This window comes from Fistularia commersonii, chromosome 9 (assembly GCF_037954325.1).
Source record: "Fistularia commersonii isolate RoL2024-O1a breed Wild chromosome 9, RoL_Fcom_v1.0, whole genome shotgun sequence".
In the NCBI taxonomy this organism is placed as follows: Eukaryota; Metazoa; Chordata; class Actinopteri; order Syngnathiformes; family Fistulariidae; genus Fistularia; species Fistularia commersonii.
This window is the reverse complement of record NC_141292.1, coordinates 7211192-7230892: the sequence shown is the minus strand read 5'-3', so window position 1 is coordinate 7230892 and position 19701 is coordinate 7211192. Positions and strand designations below refer to the sequence as shown.

At 37.3% G+C, this 19701-nt stretch overlaps 1 protein-coding gene across 1 annotated transcript in view; it reads left to right on the top strand.

Moving 5' to 3' along the window:
- Positions 1-18963, top strand: part of lamc3 (laminin, gamma 3) — a 133288-nt gene extending 114325 nt beyond the window's left edge. The window contains exons 16-29 of the mRNA XM_086152995.1: positions 752-905; positions 991-1133; positions 1309-1487; positions 4207-4387; positions 8402-8646; positions 9701-9777; positions 10067-10201; positions 11668-11872; positions 12551-12697; positions 13369-13471; positions 13808-14010; positions 15318-15458; positions 15566-15665; positions 16188-18963. Coding sequence (XP_086009121.1) covers positions 752-905; positions 991-1133; positions 1309-1487; positions 4207-4387; positions 8402-8646; positions 9701-9777; positions 10067-10201; positions 11668-11872; positions 12551-12697; positions 13369-13471; positions 13808-14010; positions 15318-15458; positions 15566-15665; positions 16188-16450 — 2276 coding nt within the window. The 3' untranslated portion in view covers positions 16451-18963. The remainder of the gene's footprint in view (positions 1-751; positions 906-990; positions 1134-1308; positions 1488-4206; positions 4388-8401; positions 8647-9700; positions 9778-10066; positions 10202-11667; positions 11873-12550; positions 12698-13368; positions 13472-13807; positions 14011-15317; positions 15459-15565; positions 15666-16187) is intronic.
- The last annotated feature ends 738 nt before the right edge of the window (positions 18964-19701 follow it).

Here is a 19701-nt window from a genome sequence, read left to right as displayed (position 1 = left end):
GTTCATAAAACACAGGTGAATAATACAAGTTCATGAGCAGAATGATTTTATGTTGTGCCACCTATTTTAGTTGTTTCCTGTCAGCCACCAACTTCAGTTTGTCATAAGTGGAAATAAGTCACTTGACTAATGGTTGTTTAAGTTAAGTGGTGGTGGAACCTGATAAATGTAATTGTTCTTTTTCTATTTTTGTATCATTCTTGTCACAAGTACATCTAGAATTTTTCATTTCTGCCCAACTGAAAATTTTCATTGAGGATGATCCAATAACACTCATTCTCCCATCCCATCATTGATTAAAAAAATCATTGATTGTATTTACTGTGCATATATGTATATCTACGCAAAAAAAAAAACAAAAAAAAAAAACATAGAATACATAGGTTTTAATCGGAGCCAAAAATTAACATTTCCTGTTAAACATTATACTGGCTTCCGTAGATAATATTAACTAAACATATATAAAGAACACAATCTGTCCATCAGGGGAAGATGCTGGTGGACAGAATATGCGATGCATATTCACATTTGCGCTGCATAGAGGGAAGTACACTCATATGAAATAGTACTCTGAGTCTATGAGGGCTTTGTATGTCTGGCCCACTCATCCACCCCAGCACACTCAAATTGTGTTTACTTAGAATGCAGACTTGTAGGATTATTCTGTTTTTATTAATTTATATGGATTTTGACAGAGGTCTGTGCTCTCTGAGTGCACGTCTTTTTATAATGTTTTCTTTGTTTTCTCCAGCATGCACCTGCAATCCTGCTGGAACCTCAGGGGATGTAAATGAATGCCACCCTCAGAATGGAAATTGCCAGTGCCTCAATCATGTGACTGGCCAGGATTGCAGACACTGTGAAGTTGGCTTTTTTAACCTTCAACCTGGCATTGGTTGTGAGAGGTAAATATATTAAATTCAGGTTTGCATTGATATAACATATATGATTAAACCTATAACTGAGATATTATTTTTCTCTCCTCTTCAGGTGCAAGTGTAATCCAATTGGCTCTTCATCCATCGCGTGTCATCCAATTACAGGGCAGTGTGTGTGCCGTGCAGGAGTGGAGGGGAAACTGTGTGAGTCATGTCGTTTGGGGTTCTTTGGATTCTCCTCACGAGGTTGCAGAGGTACGGGACTTTCTTCAGGCTTCGCAACTGCACTGTGAAGCGTCCTATAATCCTCAAATACACCCCCAAATAAAGATCACACATGAAGGCATCACTAACTGTAAATGTTTATCTCTGCTCTATCTCTCTTATCTTCTTATGGTCTCATCCTGCTTCCCTCTTTGTCCTCTGCCAGCCTGTAACTGTGACCCTATGGGTTCCATTTCCATGCAGTGTCACAGTAACGGGACCTGTCCCTGTCGTCAGGGCTTCACTGGATACAAGTGTGACAAATGTGAGTTGAACTATTTCTTCGACAGAGCTACACACCAGTGTGAGGAATGCCCAGTATGCTACAGTCTTGTTAAGAAACAAGTGAGTTTTTTTCTTTCTCTTTGTTTTGTTATTTAATAAGTCTGCATTAAGGTAATAATTGTTTTTATTTTGATTTTTAGTTACATACAGACTGTGCATAGCCAAAAGCTATGTTTTGTTTATTAGTAAGAATAAATCAGACGTAGCCTTTCACATCCTGTATTAACTCTTTGCAATGTCAAATGAGTGCAGGATGATGCTTACAAAAGAAAATACTTTATTCCTCTGATTCCAAACAACCCTCAGTGATGAAACTTGTTCAGCGCATGCAAAAGAAGAATTGCTTTTCTCTGACATATGTTGTTTTCCAAAAGTAAACTAAAACAAGCATTGCTGTTCAAGAATTTAAAAAGGCACAAGTTTATCACTGTACCCCTGTTTAAAGCAAAAGCCAAGGAGGAGGAACAAAAGAATTTTAAGCATTTACTTGAAAATTTTAAAGCAATTGAAACCGAAAAAGGGTCAGAAAAACACCCCAAGACTAACAAGGTAGCTCTTGAGAGTGCTTCAATAAAAGAATACTACTAATTATATCAAAAAAATTGGTTGATTTGCTCTGCACCACTTTCAACAATACATTCAACATTATGATTTCCATATTGAGAAATAACTGGGTTTAAAAAAAAAAATCAAGACTCACAATTCAGTGTATAGCAACTTTGAGGATGGAGCCCCAGGTGTGCTAAGTTGTTCAAAAATATAATAATACTAACTGGAGCAATTAAAACTGTCAGAGGCAGGGATCTTAAAAATTTTAAAAGCCCCTGGCTCAAAAATTCGGATGCCAGGGATTCACAACCTTGACTACCCAGTAAATGAAGGGGACTTTTATGTGGGCAACAGAAGGAGGCCTTTGCAAATTTAATTTTATATCTCTTTGTGATTCTACTCTAAGAATTGTCTAAGATATATACAGCGGTTAAGTGCAGAACCTTTCTAAAATGTAATTTGGAAAGTTAATATTACAAAAGTGTATTCAAGTAAAATTAAGACAACCTTTTTTCCTTCTTTTGTGCATTTACTGATGTGCAGTTTCTCCCCATCCTATGCATGTTTTGCTAAGAATGGATGTGCTCTCATTATTATAAAATGCAATGCTCAGTTGAAATAGCCTGGCACACAGTGCTTTGTAGACCCTCACAGCTGTATGGAACCTTTGTATTTTCTGACTGGAAGTAAACAATGAATGTGCAATGAAACAGAAAGAGTCATTTGCCCTAATGATCTCCTGTGTTGCTTCTTCCTGGCCCTTTAGACTTCTTGCAACCCACATCTATGCTAAAGTGCTTCTTTCCTGGATTTGCTTTTTGAGTCCAATCCAATACCACTGACATTTTCTCTTTTTCTTTTTTTTTTCCAAAACATTTTCTTGTTCAGCCTAAAGTGGCTGTATGTTCTCTCTGGACTCACTTGTACAACAGTGTTAGCAATTCAGTGAACATCCTAAGCCGTGTCTGCTCTAAGCACCTGCAATTACTCTTACTGTCCACTTTTCCCTCAGCTCTTCCAGCTCCCTCCTTATATGTACTCCTGCTCTCATTTTCCAATGGGTTTCACACAGGAAAGAAAAAGACTAACAAGCTCTGAGATAGGGATGCGGGGAAAAAAGGAATATCAAAGATCAGTGATCAAGAAAGATGATAAAAAATGGTGGAAAATAGCAAAATACACAGCAGGTCAGAGAGAGATATATGGTATTTGTGCAATAAAGAATTACCCCAGGGTATTTCTTGAAAGGTTGTTGTTTCTTTGGTGAAAATGGTTTGCCTGACAATTATATAACTTACTCTTTCAGCTGACATTGCAAGGAGACAATTTTTCCGATTTGAATTTGTTTCATTTTTCGGCAATTCGAAAAAAAATCAAAAATTGACGAGACTTCCCTAAAAAACAAGAATTTATGTCAGTTAGAAATATCAGTTAGAAATCATCTACTTTTACATGATGGTATCTAAAAGCCAGCAAACATTACCTGAATATCATCAAGTCCCATAAAGGAATTACCACAGAATAGTAAAATAACCTGAAAATTGACAGGAAAAAACATGGAGAGGACAAAAGAAATGAACCAATGCAGTTTAGCACCCAACCAGGACAGCAAAAAAGCATGAGGTACAGATATAAAAAAAAACACTTTGATAAATAAATTAACGGTATGAGATGGTATAGTATGTCAGTAATATATAGGTTATTCTTTTTTATTAAAGAGGAACTCCAAAATATTAGTGCTGTGTATATGAAATGATATTTTGCATGCCAATTTAGATATCTTTATCAAAAATGGAATGTGATACTCAGTAATCCTTTATTATGACCATTAAATGACAGCACATTTATCAAATTTTACAACATGATCTTTCATTCTCAGAAGTCCCAAATAGATATCTTCAAGCGTGCTTCCTCCAGACATATGCCTCACAGAAAATAGTGAAAATGGATGTGATTATGAAAACTGTATTCTATCCTTATCTTGTTTTTGGTATTCATTTATTCATTGCTTTTGTTGAAATACTACATTTTGATGTTACGGTGCACCAAAATCAAAGTCTTATCTCAATCCCTTTTGTCTGAATAAATAACTGCAGGTTTAGATAGATAGATATGTCATGGTGGCGCTTGCTGTTGAAGCCCTTTTATTGTCTGTTTTTCTTTTTTTGGCACCTTACAAAATCTGTATTCTCATTGACACCTCAAGTGATAAATCTCTGTGCTATTACAGGCAGAAATGCTCAGGACTCGTCTGCAGGATTTGGAAAAGCTTCTGGCTCACTTTGATTGCCGAGGTAGATCTGGGAAGCTGCACCACCTGCTGAAGTATCACGTGGGCAGGATGCACGAACACGAGAAACAGAGGGAGGATGCTCTACCCAATGCTCTGGAGGATTTTCTCACCTTCCAAGGTAGCATCAACTTGTCTGTGAAAGTAACACTTGGCTTGCCACTCCTTCGAGTTTCCTTTGTGGTTGTGACATTGTGTGATTACAACTATCGTGTCAGATTTTGGCACAGTTGCAACTTTTAAAGATTCCTTAAATGGCTGTTGATCTTGCCACACCTCCTTGGCTTGATGCTCTTACAGAAACTATAAAACAAAACAATTATATTGGGAAGCAGGCATTCAATTAGTTTAACACAATACTGATGATAAATCCTCATTATCTTTAGAGGGAAAGGGCTTACAGGCTCAGCTGCACAGGCCAAATGGAGACAAATCATAACAATATAGAACAAGGCACTGTGTGACCAACTTAATCCGTGTTTATATGACAAGCGCCGCATCTCTAATCCCTGCTTTATTATGATTATATTTGCAATATATTTGCAATCATGATAACATTCCCTCTCTCAACACTCCAATACTGTAGCATATTCACAGATACATTTGCCCACCTTGCTCTTAGAGCCATTGCGTGTCCCAGTAAGGATGAAATGGTTGCGTGGGTTGCTCAATGTGTGATCACACACTTAAAAATGGGACAAACTTGTTATCACACATTTTGTGCAAGACAAAGACAAAGAGATGTAACATGCGAATAAAACAAAAATTCGGGGAAAAAAATGTTCTGTTTTTAGCTCCAAACTGGCTACAAGGCTGGTTACTGTAGATGCTGCAGAAAATGCCAAGAGAGACTGTTGTAGTTGAAGTTTAACATGTCATACATTCCATCCAATGTATGACATTAGCGGTCACAATTTCCAGACTGCCACATCATGTTGAACCATATGTTAAGCAAATGATTTTGTCTGCAAATCAATCAGGAAAAAAACTTAATTCAGTTGCCCCACCTCTTTAAAAACCAATACAATATGTTTATGATATCCAAAAAGGTCTTTTAATTTGAGACAACAGAGACTCTGCTCAGCCAGTAAAATAGAAAACAGCTAACAGTGAGATATCAAGGGATGGGCGTTTCATTTTTTTTTCTTCGGCATGTTTGCTGTAAAAATGTCAGCAAACATGCCGACCATCATATGGGTCTAAGGTCTCTGAGTGCCCTACTTTACTCATTTATTTGAAATCATAACCATGTTAAAAAATCCTTAAAATTTAGTTCAAAGACAATGCAAAGTTTTGTTTTACCATCATTGACCCGTTTTAAGCATATAAACCACCAGACCTATATCTTAATCTTTTGTACATGTGATTATTATTTAGTCCATCAACCATGTCATGATGTATGGCATGCAGTTTTGATGTGGTTTTCTTGTTATTATTTGTCTCGCAAATTTTGCCCCGAAAACCTCAAAAGGTTTCTAATACTGAACCCATTTTACTTCATTTTCAAATTCTTATTCTTGTGCTATTACACACCCCAAAATACAGTGGGGTAAATGTGTGCAGCAAAAATGACATGGAGCATTAAATGCAGCATGAAATGCATTAAACTTTGAATGCTCTCACTCTCCCTCTTTCTCTCTCACACACACAGTTACACACCATTTCATTCCTCCACACACTCACAAAGACATGCCCTTGCACTTCCAGCCCTCTAAACTCAATAAAATATGATTTATTAGGCATATATACAATACATTTTATATGCATTATGGTTTGAGCTCCTTTGGAGATAGGAAAGTGTGTTTGCATCATTTTAAGGCTGTATTTGTTTAATTGTGTGCGACTAGTGCCATGAGCAAATTTCTTGTAATGGCACTGTTTTTCACATTTGTGCTGTTTTATGTGTTTTATTGCCCAACTCCACACCCACCCAACCTCCCTCTCCCAGCACACTAACACACAGACACAATCACATCCTTTGGCTTTTGCTTCACGGAAATCTTTATTTTTGTTAATTTTGTCAATGAGTATATAGAAATGAGTATATAGAACTATAAAAATTGAATAAGGAGGCTACAGATCAGAGCTAAAACTGGTTCAAGGATTAAGCATATTAAAAATGAGAGAGCGGGTTCAATATTCAATGTGTATTTTTAATGCTTTTTCCATCCCTAATGTCTTTTTGTGCCTTTGTTTGTATTTTCAATATTATTCCATCTATCATCCATCCATCCATCCATCCATCCATCCATCCATCCAGCTTCTGCTTCTTATCCTGTACTTAAGGTTGCGGGGGAAGCTGGAGCCTTTCCCGGCTGTCATTGTGCGAGATGCGGGGTACACCCTAGTCGCCAGTCAATCGCAGGGCCACGAGTATAGACAAACCACCATTCACTCACTAATTCATTCGGGGCTATTCTCCCATTTTTTGTCTTTTCAATATTATTTTAAAACAAAATATAATGAATGCAATGACGAATCAATGACATATCCAAGCTTGTAATAAAACTGATCAATGGGAAAGAAAATCGCTCTCACATTATGTACTATTTAGAAATTAGCTATAGTGGCTATATAGAAACTAATTATTAAAGATATTTTTAGTGGGGAAATGATAATGGCATCATGTTAATAAATTGACACTTAAGGTGCTTTGGTTTAAAAGAACTCAAAGAGTGAGACCTCTAACTTAACAGAGAATTGTCTCTCTTGATTTACTTATCTAACCCGAACATCAGCACATGAAGTCCGCACAGTCCAAAAACATGCTGCAGGTTAATTGGGAAAATATTGAGAAAACTTCCTTGAATGAGTCAGTGAGTGAATGTTGTCTGTCTTTTTATGTGGCCCTGCGATTGACTGGCAACCAGTTCAGAGTGTACTCTGCGTCTTGCCCAATGACAGCTGGGATAGGCTGCAGCATCCCCCTGCGACCCTGAGTGCAGGATAAGCGGCAGAAGATGGATGGATGGATGGATGGATGGATCAGCACATCAGTTGTGGCAGCCCTTGGAGACCGATAACTGATAACAGGGATAACAGGAGAAATTAGGCTCTCCTGTGATGATGCAGCAGTCATGTGGACCCCCCTTCCGTGTTTAGTGGGTTGGCTGACTTGTCCGGGTGGCAGGGTATCTTTATTCATCAGAGGATGGTTCTCTTGAGAGGAGGCAATTATCAAAACCTGCAACTGAGAGTTAACGCTCCCGGGGACAGTTGATTGGGTATTTGACAAAATATCTCAAGTTTAAGTTGGTGACAATCTCACACTGACAGTATAATAGCACACTATCCTCATTAGGGCTGGTCAAGCAGTTTTAGATTCTCTACTGATTTGCCACCGGACGGCTAAGCAAAGTAATTGACAATTTTTTGGCCCATATATGCCTGTATGATCATTTATTTTTTAAAAATGCGCCCCCTTCTGATTTTTTTCCATAGCCTGGAATAAGGCTCTCTGATACAAATTCAAAGTTTTATCTTTTAACTCAACAAGTACACTACAAAAAATTAGTAAAGTAACCTGCAGTATAGGCAAAAATGACCACCTTATATTCATTTTGACAAGACCAGGAAGCTGAGAGTATAATTTCTATGGGGATCATCTTGTGAAGTTAAAGTTGATTCCTCTCAACTGTGTATTTGTCTTTCTTTTTTAATTTAATATTTAGCTGACTTTGTGATAAAATTCATATTACATCCTGATTGTTGAAGAGGCTGTTTTTCACCTCGGCCACTTTTAAAAGTTAGTAGAAAAAAAGCACTGTGAGAAATCAAAAAGTTTCATGAATTTGTTGATGCTGCCAAAAGTATTTACCACAGTTTTAAATACTATGCACTCCTCCGTTCACAGGATCAAAGAAAATATTCTCACAATTTATAATATATATTACCAGGGCCTACCTTTTGATGTTGTTTTAAGGTAAACTATACCTTAATGGAAAAATTGCATGTATTAGGAAAATAGCCGGCCAGCATGAGCGCATAATTCAAAATATGATAAAAACAGATGCGTCCACATAAAAGTTTTTTTTTTTCTCCTGCCCACAAGGTATTTGGAGAGGACGTCCTTTGTTTAATAATCTGTGAAGGAGTTAATGTGGTTTTACTTTCTTTTTGCTCTTTGCTCTTTCAGAGGCACAGGAGGCCTTCATAAAACAATTTGCCTTGCTAGAGGCTTCTATGGGCACCCTCATTGCCCAGCTGCATGATATTACATCAACTTTGAACTGCAGCATCAGCATGGCAGAGGAAGAGGAAAAAGAGAGTACAAAAAATTCAAAGAGCAAGGCTGTGTGTCAACCTTTCACAGAGACAATGCTCATGATCAGAGAATCTCAGCAACAGTTGAAGCAGGCAACGCTGGATCTTGATAGCACAGTAGGTAAATCACATAAAACCATGTACCCAAAAATATCTTGATCATAACATGTACTGTGAAGTTATCTCACTACATAAAAGCTTTTGATTGTTAAGCCATTCCACTACTATGCTGATATAGTCTGCAACACAAGTCATTGTCTATGTTATGAAATGAAGCATTGTACTATCCTTTGTGTGGCTCCTCAGTGTAAAGCCAAAACTATCCCCGCAGGCAAAACAGAATTTATTCACTCACTGCCTCTTTCAGCATGGTAAACCCTTGCCCCGCAAGGAAATTCAAAACATGTTCGTGATGACAGGCATCACAATTAGCTTCTCCTTTGCCCGCAACGCTGTTGCTGTTTCCGAACAAAACTTGCAGGTGCCTGTTATAGTACATTACTACCTTGACATATGAGTTGATGATTGAACTTGCCTGGCTATTCCAACAGCTACAAGGCTCTTATTACCTGGGGAACCCTGAGAAGGAGCAAGTTTAATCATTATGACTCAATATTATATACTGATTTGCACTACAGTGTATTGAACATCATTAGGGTAAGGAATTCACAATTTACTGTGCACAAAGTAGAAATGCATATGAAGCTGGGTATGACAGTGATCAGTGACTTGTTCATCCTGAATGTTGATATTGTTGCAAAGCAAAATTCTGCTGCCAGTGGTACCCTTGCAAGTCAATAGTCAGAATTTGGCCCACATACTTATATTGAAAAGGCACTTGGAATTTGCATTAGAATGACTGAGAGATGATCTCAAATGTGCATTCCAGCTACCTAAAAAATGAAGTTGCTACTAGACAATTGGTTGAAATTATAACAACAACAGTTCAAGTCTTTAATAATCATTATTATAATTATTGTTCTTGTTACTAATATAGTAAAACATTAAATATAAATTGGTAACATTAAATCAATTAGATTTAAATGGTATGATCGGGCATGCTTTCTCATAATTATCTAAAGTGCTGTTCAGTAAAACTCACTTTAGTTATTTGTCTTTTGTTTTTCTATCTTTCTAAAAATGCTGTTTTCCTTTTCAACCTTTTTAACAGATCATTCCTTTTGAGGTTGCATCAGGAACTAACGAATTGAACAATATGGTCAATATCTCCCGGGCTCTCAAGAAAAGGTAAGTCGGGTCATTGCACCCTTAAAAGCATGACTCCTGTAGTAATTGCTGGAATTTCCTTCTTTCATCTTCTTACTGTGGTTTGGCCAATGTGAATCAATTCCCTCAGTCCCTCCTAGTGTGCGGCGCTATTACGCGTTAGTAACTAAAATCAGTTGTAGGGAGACAGAAAGGAGATGCCACTGAAATCCATTTAATCTCTCCTCAGGCAGTTGTCATGGACTGTTATTTGCTACCTTCTAGATTTCCCCCTGCTTTAACCTCATCTTCCTTTCTCACTTCCTTATAGCCATGAAGAAACAGCAGACCAGATTGAGGCCGTAGCCAACAGGGCTGTAAGACTTTCAAATCAGACCTTCAATTTCCTGATGGACCTACTGAAGGACAACTCCACTGAGGAGTACATCACGGAATTAACAGCACAGTGAGCACAAAAAAACACAAACACATTACAACACAGACAACAAACAGAAAGAATTTTTCCCATTTACATAGAGCATCCATTATTGCAAAACCTCCAGAATCTGTCTGACATTATGGCTTACTGTGCTTTCTCAGTCTCTTTCTAATAAAGTACACCTATCCCCATATTACAGCTCATGCTCCTCTTCTTAGCTGCAGCCTGTTTGAGCACATTGGTATTTAGGAGTAAGACATTTAGCCCCAGGAGGAAAGCTTCTCTCCACTGTAAGCCTATTGCTTTCCTGGATTTGATGCACGCTCACTGTATCTCCTAGTGTGTGATTGCTCTGAGGATTATCCTGAATGTTAGACAGAATGATGCAAAAAGCCCTCCGGTGGCCATGATGAGAGCTGGAGGCAAAAAAGTCAGAATTGATTACTCATCCCTAACAGTAGTCAGTGTCATTTAGGATAACTATGTTAATCTTTTGGAAATGGCTGCACAACAGCAAGTGACTGGGTGTGTGAGTGTACTGTGATAAAATGACATTTCCAGAATAAACCTCTGTGTGCATTAGAACATATGGAAATTCAATGCATTTTAATGGCATTGCGGTTTTCAAATGAACAAAGGATAACAGTGATAAACAAGCCCCAGGTAATGGGACTTTATAACTAGCTTCAAGTGAGAACATCATTTTTTTACAATATTTTCATGACTCTTGGGTAAAAAAAAACAACTGCATTTTATTGCAAGGGTAATTCAGTAGACTTGCCTTGTTATTAAACAAGGGATCATTTTGCTTGATCCCTCCAACTTACACACCATGGAGCAGCACAGTTGTACAGTCATCCATTAAAACTAAGCATTGTTTCCCTTTACCAAGAGATTGTTATTGTTTTGAATGGCACCCCTACCTACTATTTTCAGAGATGATTTCATAATGAAACCCCTTTTAATTTGATCTCTTGATTTGAAATGAACTTTGTTTAATTTAGAACAGAAACAAATGTTTTTGTATTGTACGTAAAAAAACTTTTCTCCAAAGCTTGGATTTTACAATCCAGTACCTATGTAGAGACACAATAATATTTTGTTCAGCTCAGTCCTTCCATGGTCATGATTTCGGACGGCATCTGTCCTTGTGTTCTTCATGTCTCTTACACCATAGGGTATCTTGCTTGCTGAAGAGGATTTAAATGGCATTTTATCACCTAGAAAAAACAACACCACGAATATGACTCAAGGTTTCGATGCACATTATGTTTTCTCATTCCATGTTGTCCTGTTACCACTTTCCAATATGACAATGTGATCCTTTGCAACTGTCTCAAATGAGACAGAAACCCGATTGGGCTGTATGAGCTACACCGTATGTCAGTCGATAATGAGATCAGAAAGTGTTTTGTACCCTGCATTGATCTTACTAACCCATATCATTTTTAAACATGAATATTTTCTGTGTCTTCTTCTCTATTTCATCTCAGGATAAAACAACTACAGCAGCAGAGGCAGAATCTGACTGCACAGGTGAACAATACGCTCGCCAAACAGCTGGCCCTGGAAGAGGAAGCTGCTAATTGCAAGCTCGCACTGCATAACATCTCATCATCTTTATATCAACTGCCACTGATAGATGTGCGCTCATCAACAGGGCCTGAGCAAATGCATTCAACAAACAATACCGCAAAGGTCAGTTTTTACAGTGCCTTTAGGTTACAAATAGTAGGTAAGCATCAAATGTTTCATTTTGGATCAACTAGCGTTTAAATAGACTTGTGGAATGCATAATAAACCACTCAAACTTCTGTGTCAAGGCTCATGGAGATACAAGTACCTACGATGTTTAAGAAAAAGAGGCTCATAATCCCAGTTTTTATTCACATATTCTGGCAACAGTTGAGGCCAGTTGCACTATGCTTCAAAGTTGTTCACTCCACTGTCTGTATATCTGTCCTTGTGTTCTTCTTGCTCTTACACCATGTGATATCTTGCTTGCTGAAGTGCTTGCATTTGATCACAAGAAATCCGGTACAGAATCACTGATTACGCCCTGAAATATATTTTTAATTTAAGGTTAATTATTAAGCAGGGAAATGTTGGGTTTCTTTCTCTCTCTCGATTTCTAATTCTCTTTTATAATATTTTCTACAATGTTCTCCTCTCTATTTTATAATGGTTGACTCATTCTCTTGCATAAATTTGTTTTAGATGTATCTGATTCTCAAATCCATTTTTTGCATTTTTCATTTCAATTTTGCTGTTTAAGGTACATATCATTGACCTGTCCGTGAGCAGCATCTATTGCAGAATCTGACAAGGTAGCATTACAATGAATTGTTTTAAATATGACCTTTTTCACCTGTTTAGCATAGTGACAAACTGCTGAACCAGATTGAAGAGCTGCACAGTCACCTGGAGAAGAAAGAAAATCTCATCAGCAAGTTAAGAAATAAGACTGACCCTCTGATCAAATCTACAAACAGTAGCATGGAGATTGTGAATAGCATCACTGAGGTAACTACATCTTTTCAGTGTTATTTTAATTTTGTCTACAAACTCCATGTTGAATGATTAATTGTCTTGTCACATTTGCACTTGCATATGCACTGTATCTTCCATTAACTGATTTAGTTAGTTATGTAAGCATCCATGGCTGTCTTTAATAGACTCCAACATTTAACAGAATAAAGTGGATCACAGAATCCTTACACTTGCAATGAGCATGTGAATTGGAGCAATGTGATAATAAGATAAATGATAAAAATAAAACCCAACCTTTTGTGCAAGGCATTGTCAAGGGACACAAATACAATGAAAAGCCTAAATGATAATGATTATTCAAGATAATTGTGTATTGTTTATAATACACGTACATATAATTTATAATTATTTCTTTGTGAATAATCATAGTCATGATAATTTGAGCTTGAAAAGCTGCTGTGACTTGGAAGAGACTTCCTGTTTCAGTGAATCATGTATTCATGTTTAACAGCAAATAAACTATCAACTGAATTCAAAATGTCATTAGAATTTGTCTTTCAGTTGTCGAGCAGCAGTTGATTGTATTAATGACATTCATTGGTGTTTCAACTACCTAAGATCATACACACCTAACCATGTGCTGTAAGTGAAACAAAAGAGCATTTAGTGATTTACTTATTTTGTTTATTTATGTATTTTCAAAGTTGAAATCTCATGTACAAGGGGCAAAGGTATTGGCTTTGGCATCAGTGGTGGCAGGGAAAGAGGTGGAATCAGAAACCATCGCTCTACACAGAGATATCAATTGTGAGTAATTGTCAATCTTTGAATTTGTACCTTTCTCAATTTCTTCATTTTTTTTTTTCATTTTCATTCATCTTAAATCTGGATGAATCTCATCAAATGAGCACGCCAACCACTGAGAATTAAAATGAGCTCAAATACAAAATGTTTTTAAAAATTCTGCCTTGTTATGCACATAATAGACAGTGATTTTAGAATTGTTCCATCCTCATTAAAGGATTTTTACTGCCTGTTGTCAGTATGAGGAGAAATCCTGAATGATTCGATTTTTATGGAAATGCGAAATGATGCTAGCCTTACATGATTGTATATGCTGCTTTGTCTCTAATCCCCCAACAGACATGGTGAGAGAATGGCCGCTGAGGCTGTCCCAGGCCAAGTCTGCAATGAAGAAGGAGAAACCCCTACAGGAAAAGGTTCTGGCTGATGTAAAGAAAAAGATTTCACAGATTGACAATATGCTCAAGCCAGCTCTGGAAATCTCGACCCGTGCCACTAACACTTCAAAGGAGGCAGAAGAGGCTGCAAATTCAGTTGCAAAGGTAAAGTTCATGGTTGGACTATACGATCTAAAAAGAATCCTATAATATTGCTTCTGATTATGTTTTCATTCCTTTAAATTGTGCAATTTCAACGCAGATTACTGTGGGACTAAACAATAGTTTAAGGAGCAGTTAAATCTGGGGCAGAATCAAATCTGGTTGTGATTAGTCATTTTATTATATGTGTATAGGATCCATTTCTCAGTCCTCTAAAGCCCATTTTGCCATCATCAGGCTAACATATGCCAAAGGTCTCACCTCAAAACAGCCCTCTCTTCCCCTCACTGAGGTACAGCTAAATTCAGAAACTATTTCAAGACCTATTCATTATGCACAAAGCATTACATGGCACAGGTCTTGCTTACATTGCAGAATTACTCAGCTCCTACACTGGCTGAGGAACTGCTTCATTCTTCTGATCACCATTTTTTATCAGTCCCCCATTTGTATTTCACAACTAGAGGTGACACTGTCTTTGCAAACTTTGGAACAGACTTCCTTCTTCCAACGAAACTGCTGAATCTGTGTTATTTTTTTTATAAGATTGCTGAAAAGTCACTTTTTTCAGTCAGTTTTATCTAAAAGTTTTTTTTTTCTTTTTTTTTCTATTTATTATGTATGTCCACTTCTAAATTGTCTTCAATTTTTTCAGTTTTCACAATTTGGACATAAACATTAAAGAGATATCGTTCGCCAGCCTGAGTATCGGTGACCAGTATGTACAGGGCATCTTTGAAATAGTGGATAGGTTGGATGCAGTGGATTCTACATTTTTGGTGGCATTCCAGTTTCCCTTTAATGCGTTGTATGAGACCTATACATAGGAAAAATTACAAAGTAAAAAGGATGAATCAATATATAAAAATTTTTATGTTTCACAAAGGCTTTTTCTAACTATAACTCAGAGAGAGTATTTTTATTGATGTAGTTGACTGATGCTGTTGTACTGATGTTGGGCGGCACAATGGCGAAGTGGGTAGTGCTTTGGCCTCCCAGTAGTCCAAAAACATGCAGCAGGTTAATTGGAAAAAAGTATTGGGAAAATTAACTTGAATAAGGGGTGAATGAATGTCTGTCTAGATATGTGGCCCCACGATTGACTGGTGACAAATCCAGGGTGTACCCCGCCTCTCACCCAATGACAGCGGGGAAAGACTTCAGCATCCTCCGCAACCCTGAGTGCAGGATAAGCGGCAGACGATGGATAGATGGATGTACTGATGTCTCATTTTATAAGTGATTGTCATTAAGCCTCAGCCTATTCCTCAGGCTTTTCTCATCTCTGCTATTTCTTGTTTGATATGCAGGAATCAAAGATGGTTCTAATCCAGGCTAAGCATGCAAACACAGCTTCAACTCATCTTGGCACCCATATAGAATCTGCCTTAAACCAACTGACGGAGCAGGAGACATTATATGACAGATTATACTCTCAGATCACCTCAGAGGTACTCAACACAGACATGTTTGAGCAGCTAAGTCTACATGTTTAAACCTGAACATCCTGAGTGCTGCTTCATACACTTGATTCTAGACTTCGTCTTTTTATTCACAGACCGAGGTTTCCTTGGCCAGCATAAAGGAAGAGATGGAGGAAGCTCAACTCCAGTTAGAGGCCTATTCCAGTACACTAGCTGAGCTCATTACAAAGATTGGTAAGTTATTGCCTTGAAGAGGATTTTTATTATGTTTTAGTCTCTAATGTCTCTAATGTGCATATATCTCAATTATGCCTAAAATGGCATTTCACTACAGAGCCTGGTGCTTTTTAATGGCTCATTTAACATGGAACTAATTTCTTGATCAGTATCCCAAATGTAAAGCTTGAACAACAAACTTTCACAGTGCCAAGTTGCACAGTCTTTTGTGTGTGAATGTGAACTTATTACACACACTCTGCTATGAATATGCTGTTAATTCACCCGCATTCCACCATAACTATTTCTTGTGGAATGAAAAAATACCATCTATTCAATAAAACTTAAGGGCAGAGATCTTGCACTTTGTGGTTCATACTTAAACATGCTTTTAAATGATAACAGTTAATCCCTATAATTAGGTTATCATGCAGTCAGATCAAATTACTGATGTGTGACTGCCATTTATGAACTTTTTAGCCCCTATTTGTGTATTTTATTCTTTTGCCATCTGTCCACCCTCTTGCGTGTTGGGAGCAGATGGGAACGTGCCACTGGAGCGTTTTGACCGGATCTTGAATGAGACTGAGCGCCGTTTGAGCATGCTTCGCAGGACTGTGGAGGGCCCGGCACTGGGCTTGAAGATCCAAAAGCTCCTTTCAGCTGCTGAGGAACAACAAAGCCAGCTGTCCCACCTTGAAGAGGACTTAAAGGAGATCAGGGAAGAAAGAGACAGTCTCAGGGACATTGAATCAAATTTGCCTCATTTCTGCCCAAAGTCTCCACAGGCCAGCCACGGCTAGATACTTCAGATGCCAAAAAAGAAATCATTTATGAATATCTATCTCTGAGGATTTTCGTAGTAAAAATGTTCTGTAACTTGTATTTATGCCTTACAAAAGATAACAATACCAATTCTCAATCTTGCCTGTTTGCACATTATGCCCTCCGCATACACTTTGGGGTTGTTTGATTAAAAAGTTGTCCTTGATTGCTAACTGGATGTATGAACAAATGCACAATCATGTTTAAAAAAAAAATTTTAAATGTTTTTCCAGCAGCTGGTCCCTGTCCCTTCTGTACTTCATTTGCACATGCATCTCTGTCTATGTTTTAATGTTTGTCCCTAAGATTCAAGCACACCTTCATGTTTTCTCCAAGACAAAGAGGAAGACAATCTTCTAAAAAAAACACACAAGCAAGAAAAATCTGGAGCATCAGATTACTTGAATAGTTTACCACATTTTTTGAAAAGAAACAGAGTTGATGGAATCACAAAGGTACAGTATCTGTATTAGACAAGCCGCTTGCCAAAAGACATCCTACCCTTCCCACTCATCACACAATAGTAAACACAATATGCAACATGTTTACTGGCGTTTGATGAAAGGGAATGTGGCGGTCTTGTTTTTTAACAAAAGAATGTTTAATGAAAAATTCTCAGACTCTGGCCTTAATCTTGAATGGGCTGATTTCCCTTTAGTGGCTTCAGATTGCTGCCATGCCAGTGAGATACTTTTTTTTTCTTCTTCTTCTATGCAATATGGTAAAAATAATTGAGAGACTTAAAAAAAAAAAAGAAAAAAAAAACACTTTCAGTGATGATAAATTTGAATTAATTTGATTTACAACTCCCCCGCAAGCTGCTTTTCCAGTTTTTCCCCAACCTTTTTCACCCACTATTCATTTGAACTCAATGCACACCTATTTCTTCTCACTTAATTTTTCCTTAGTTACGTCCTCTCTGGTTCTCTTATTGCCAACATCATCAGAATTCTAATTTGACCATGAATAACTCTCAGCTATTCTTAACAGCTGAAATGCACTGTCAAGTTTAGAATAATGCTGATTTTTCTTCATGGGGGTAAAAGGTGTGTCTGACTGCTCGTCCTTACTGGCACATTCATTTACACTTGAGCTCTTTTTCATCAGGCCAGCTTAATTGAGAATTAGTCCTCCGGGCCACTGTGGGGTTCAGGTCAAGCTCGAGCAGCAAACAATCTGTGTTTGGAATTTTTACAATGCCTTCCTCTCTTTCTTTTCAACAAATTGTTCTTTCTCTATCAACCAATGTCAAAAAAGTGAACATTACATAGTCCTGGATTTGGGCATACTGTGCTGCCCAGTAATTGCCTGTCAAATGCAACAGCTGTACAATGAAAGGCTACTGCAATGTTATGGAAGAGAGACATTAATTCTACTCTGATCATTTTAAAGTTTATTAGGAGTCAGTTGAACTCATAATTATTAGTCTCGCATTTCATTTCTTAAATATGATTAAAATACAATACACAATTTCAAAAGTTCCTCCATTCATAATTTAACAAAATGTAGAGTAGTGGATTTGATTTTACCTTTCAAATTACAATGCAGAATGAGGAGCCACAAATTCATTGTAACCCTTGAGACATATGGATATACGTATTGCATTTAACAAATTCATGGACATAAATCACAATGACAGTATATTTCATGTTCAGTGCATAACCTTGTATTAATATTCATTAATGATTATGATTGACTGATTATAATTAATTATAATGATTGACATTAGTGATTCATTAATATTGTGGTATTAATTAATACTGGAAAAAAAACACAATATAAAAAAACTCAAACTTCAAAAGCCAAACTCAACCTATTAAAATCGCCTTTTGGTTTGATTTAATGAGATTCTCCCCAGGTAGACAGCTCATAAAAAATTAACAACAACAGCATCAATTCATGAATTTGGGGAATTAAAGTTATGGAATTGTGCGCACGTGCACCAAATCAAATTGGTAGTCCCACCACAGGAGGTCATAGAGCTGTTGACTCAGTTTCTTTTACACAGAGAGATTCAGCGTCCTGCCCAAGGACACTGAATCCCTGATTGCTCCTGATGCTCTGTCATTAGTATGTGAATGTGTAAGTAAAGTGAATGTGACATCGGCAGTAGACTAGAAAAGTGCTGCATAAATACATACCATAAACCATCCTTACTGTACACACTATTGCATGAGCAAATATTTTAGTGGAATAAGCTGCTTTTATTAAAAGAATTGCTCAAAATCTGGCTTCATACCTCACTTACCTGTTATTACAGCAAGTCAGACATTAAAATTTATAACAATTGCAGCTATGTATGCTAAATATTATGCAAGCAGTGCATTCACTTGAAGAAGCATAATAATTGGAAGCAACTGGGAGTATATTTGGTCATATGAAGTTATCTGGCCTGGTTCATCGTCCATGAGCTTTTGCTTGTGGCTGGGTATCCTAACGATGAGAGAAGGAATGTTTATGTGGATTAAATAAATTATACATATTAATTCTCTATTCTGGTATGCTCTGCATAAATGATTGGTTGTCATGGTCTTTTGGGGATTGTTATGGTCATTTTGTTTCAATGTCACTTGACTCACATTTTCAAAAATTCAAAATGCCATACCTCACATTGTTTTACATTTGTGTGGGTTGTAAATGTTTCAAGAAACAGAGTGATATGTCACCAAGGAGCTCTTTCCTTTAATGTTTTGGGTTTGAGATAACCAAACTCAATGCTACATTAGACCCAAACACATTTTACACTTTTGCTGAAAGGGTCTATGTACCAGGGGGAAAGGGTGGGAATGACATGAGAATCAATGTATGATTGTTTTTTTCTTTTTCAAACTATTTAAAAGTGGTTCACAATAACAGTGACAATGACTATTAAGTCATGACTGTAAGTGGTGACTTGACTGCGAATGACTGTGCGTGGGGATACCCCACCTCTCGATCAACGACAGATAGGCAGTAGATAATGAATGGATTGATAAGTTGAAGAAAAAAAAGGAAAAAGGATAATGTATGAATGTGTCTGTGTGTATGTATAACAATCATCCAGACACGATTCCAAATGAGGGGTTTTAAATCCTTGTCAAAAAAATATTCCGTCTGAAACTCTATACCCATGATCAGTGTGGACTCAAATGTATATGACTGCCTGTAAGGGGCAGTCTTTACCAAGAAGTTTTCCTTGATGTTTTAACTCATTTAAAGAGCAAATACTCCCATAACACCTAATTACCTG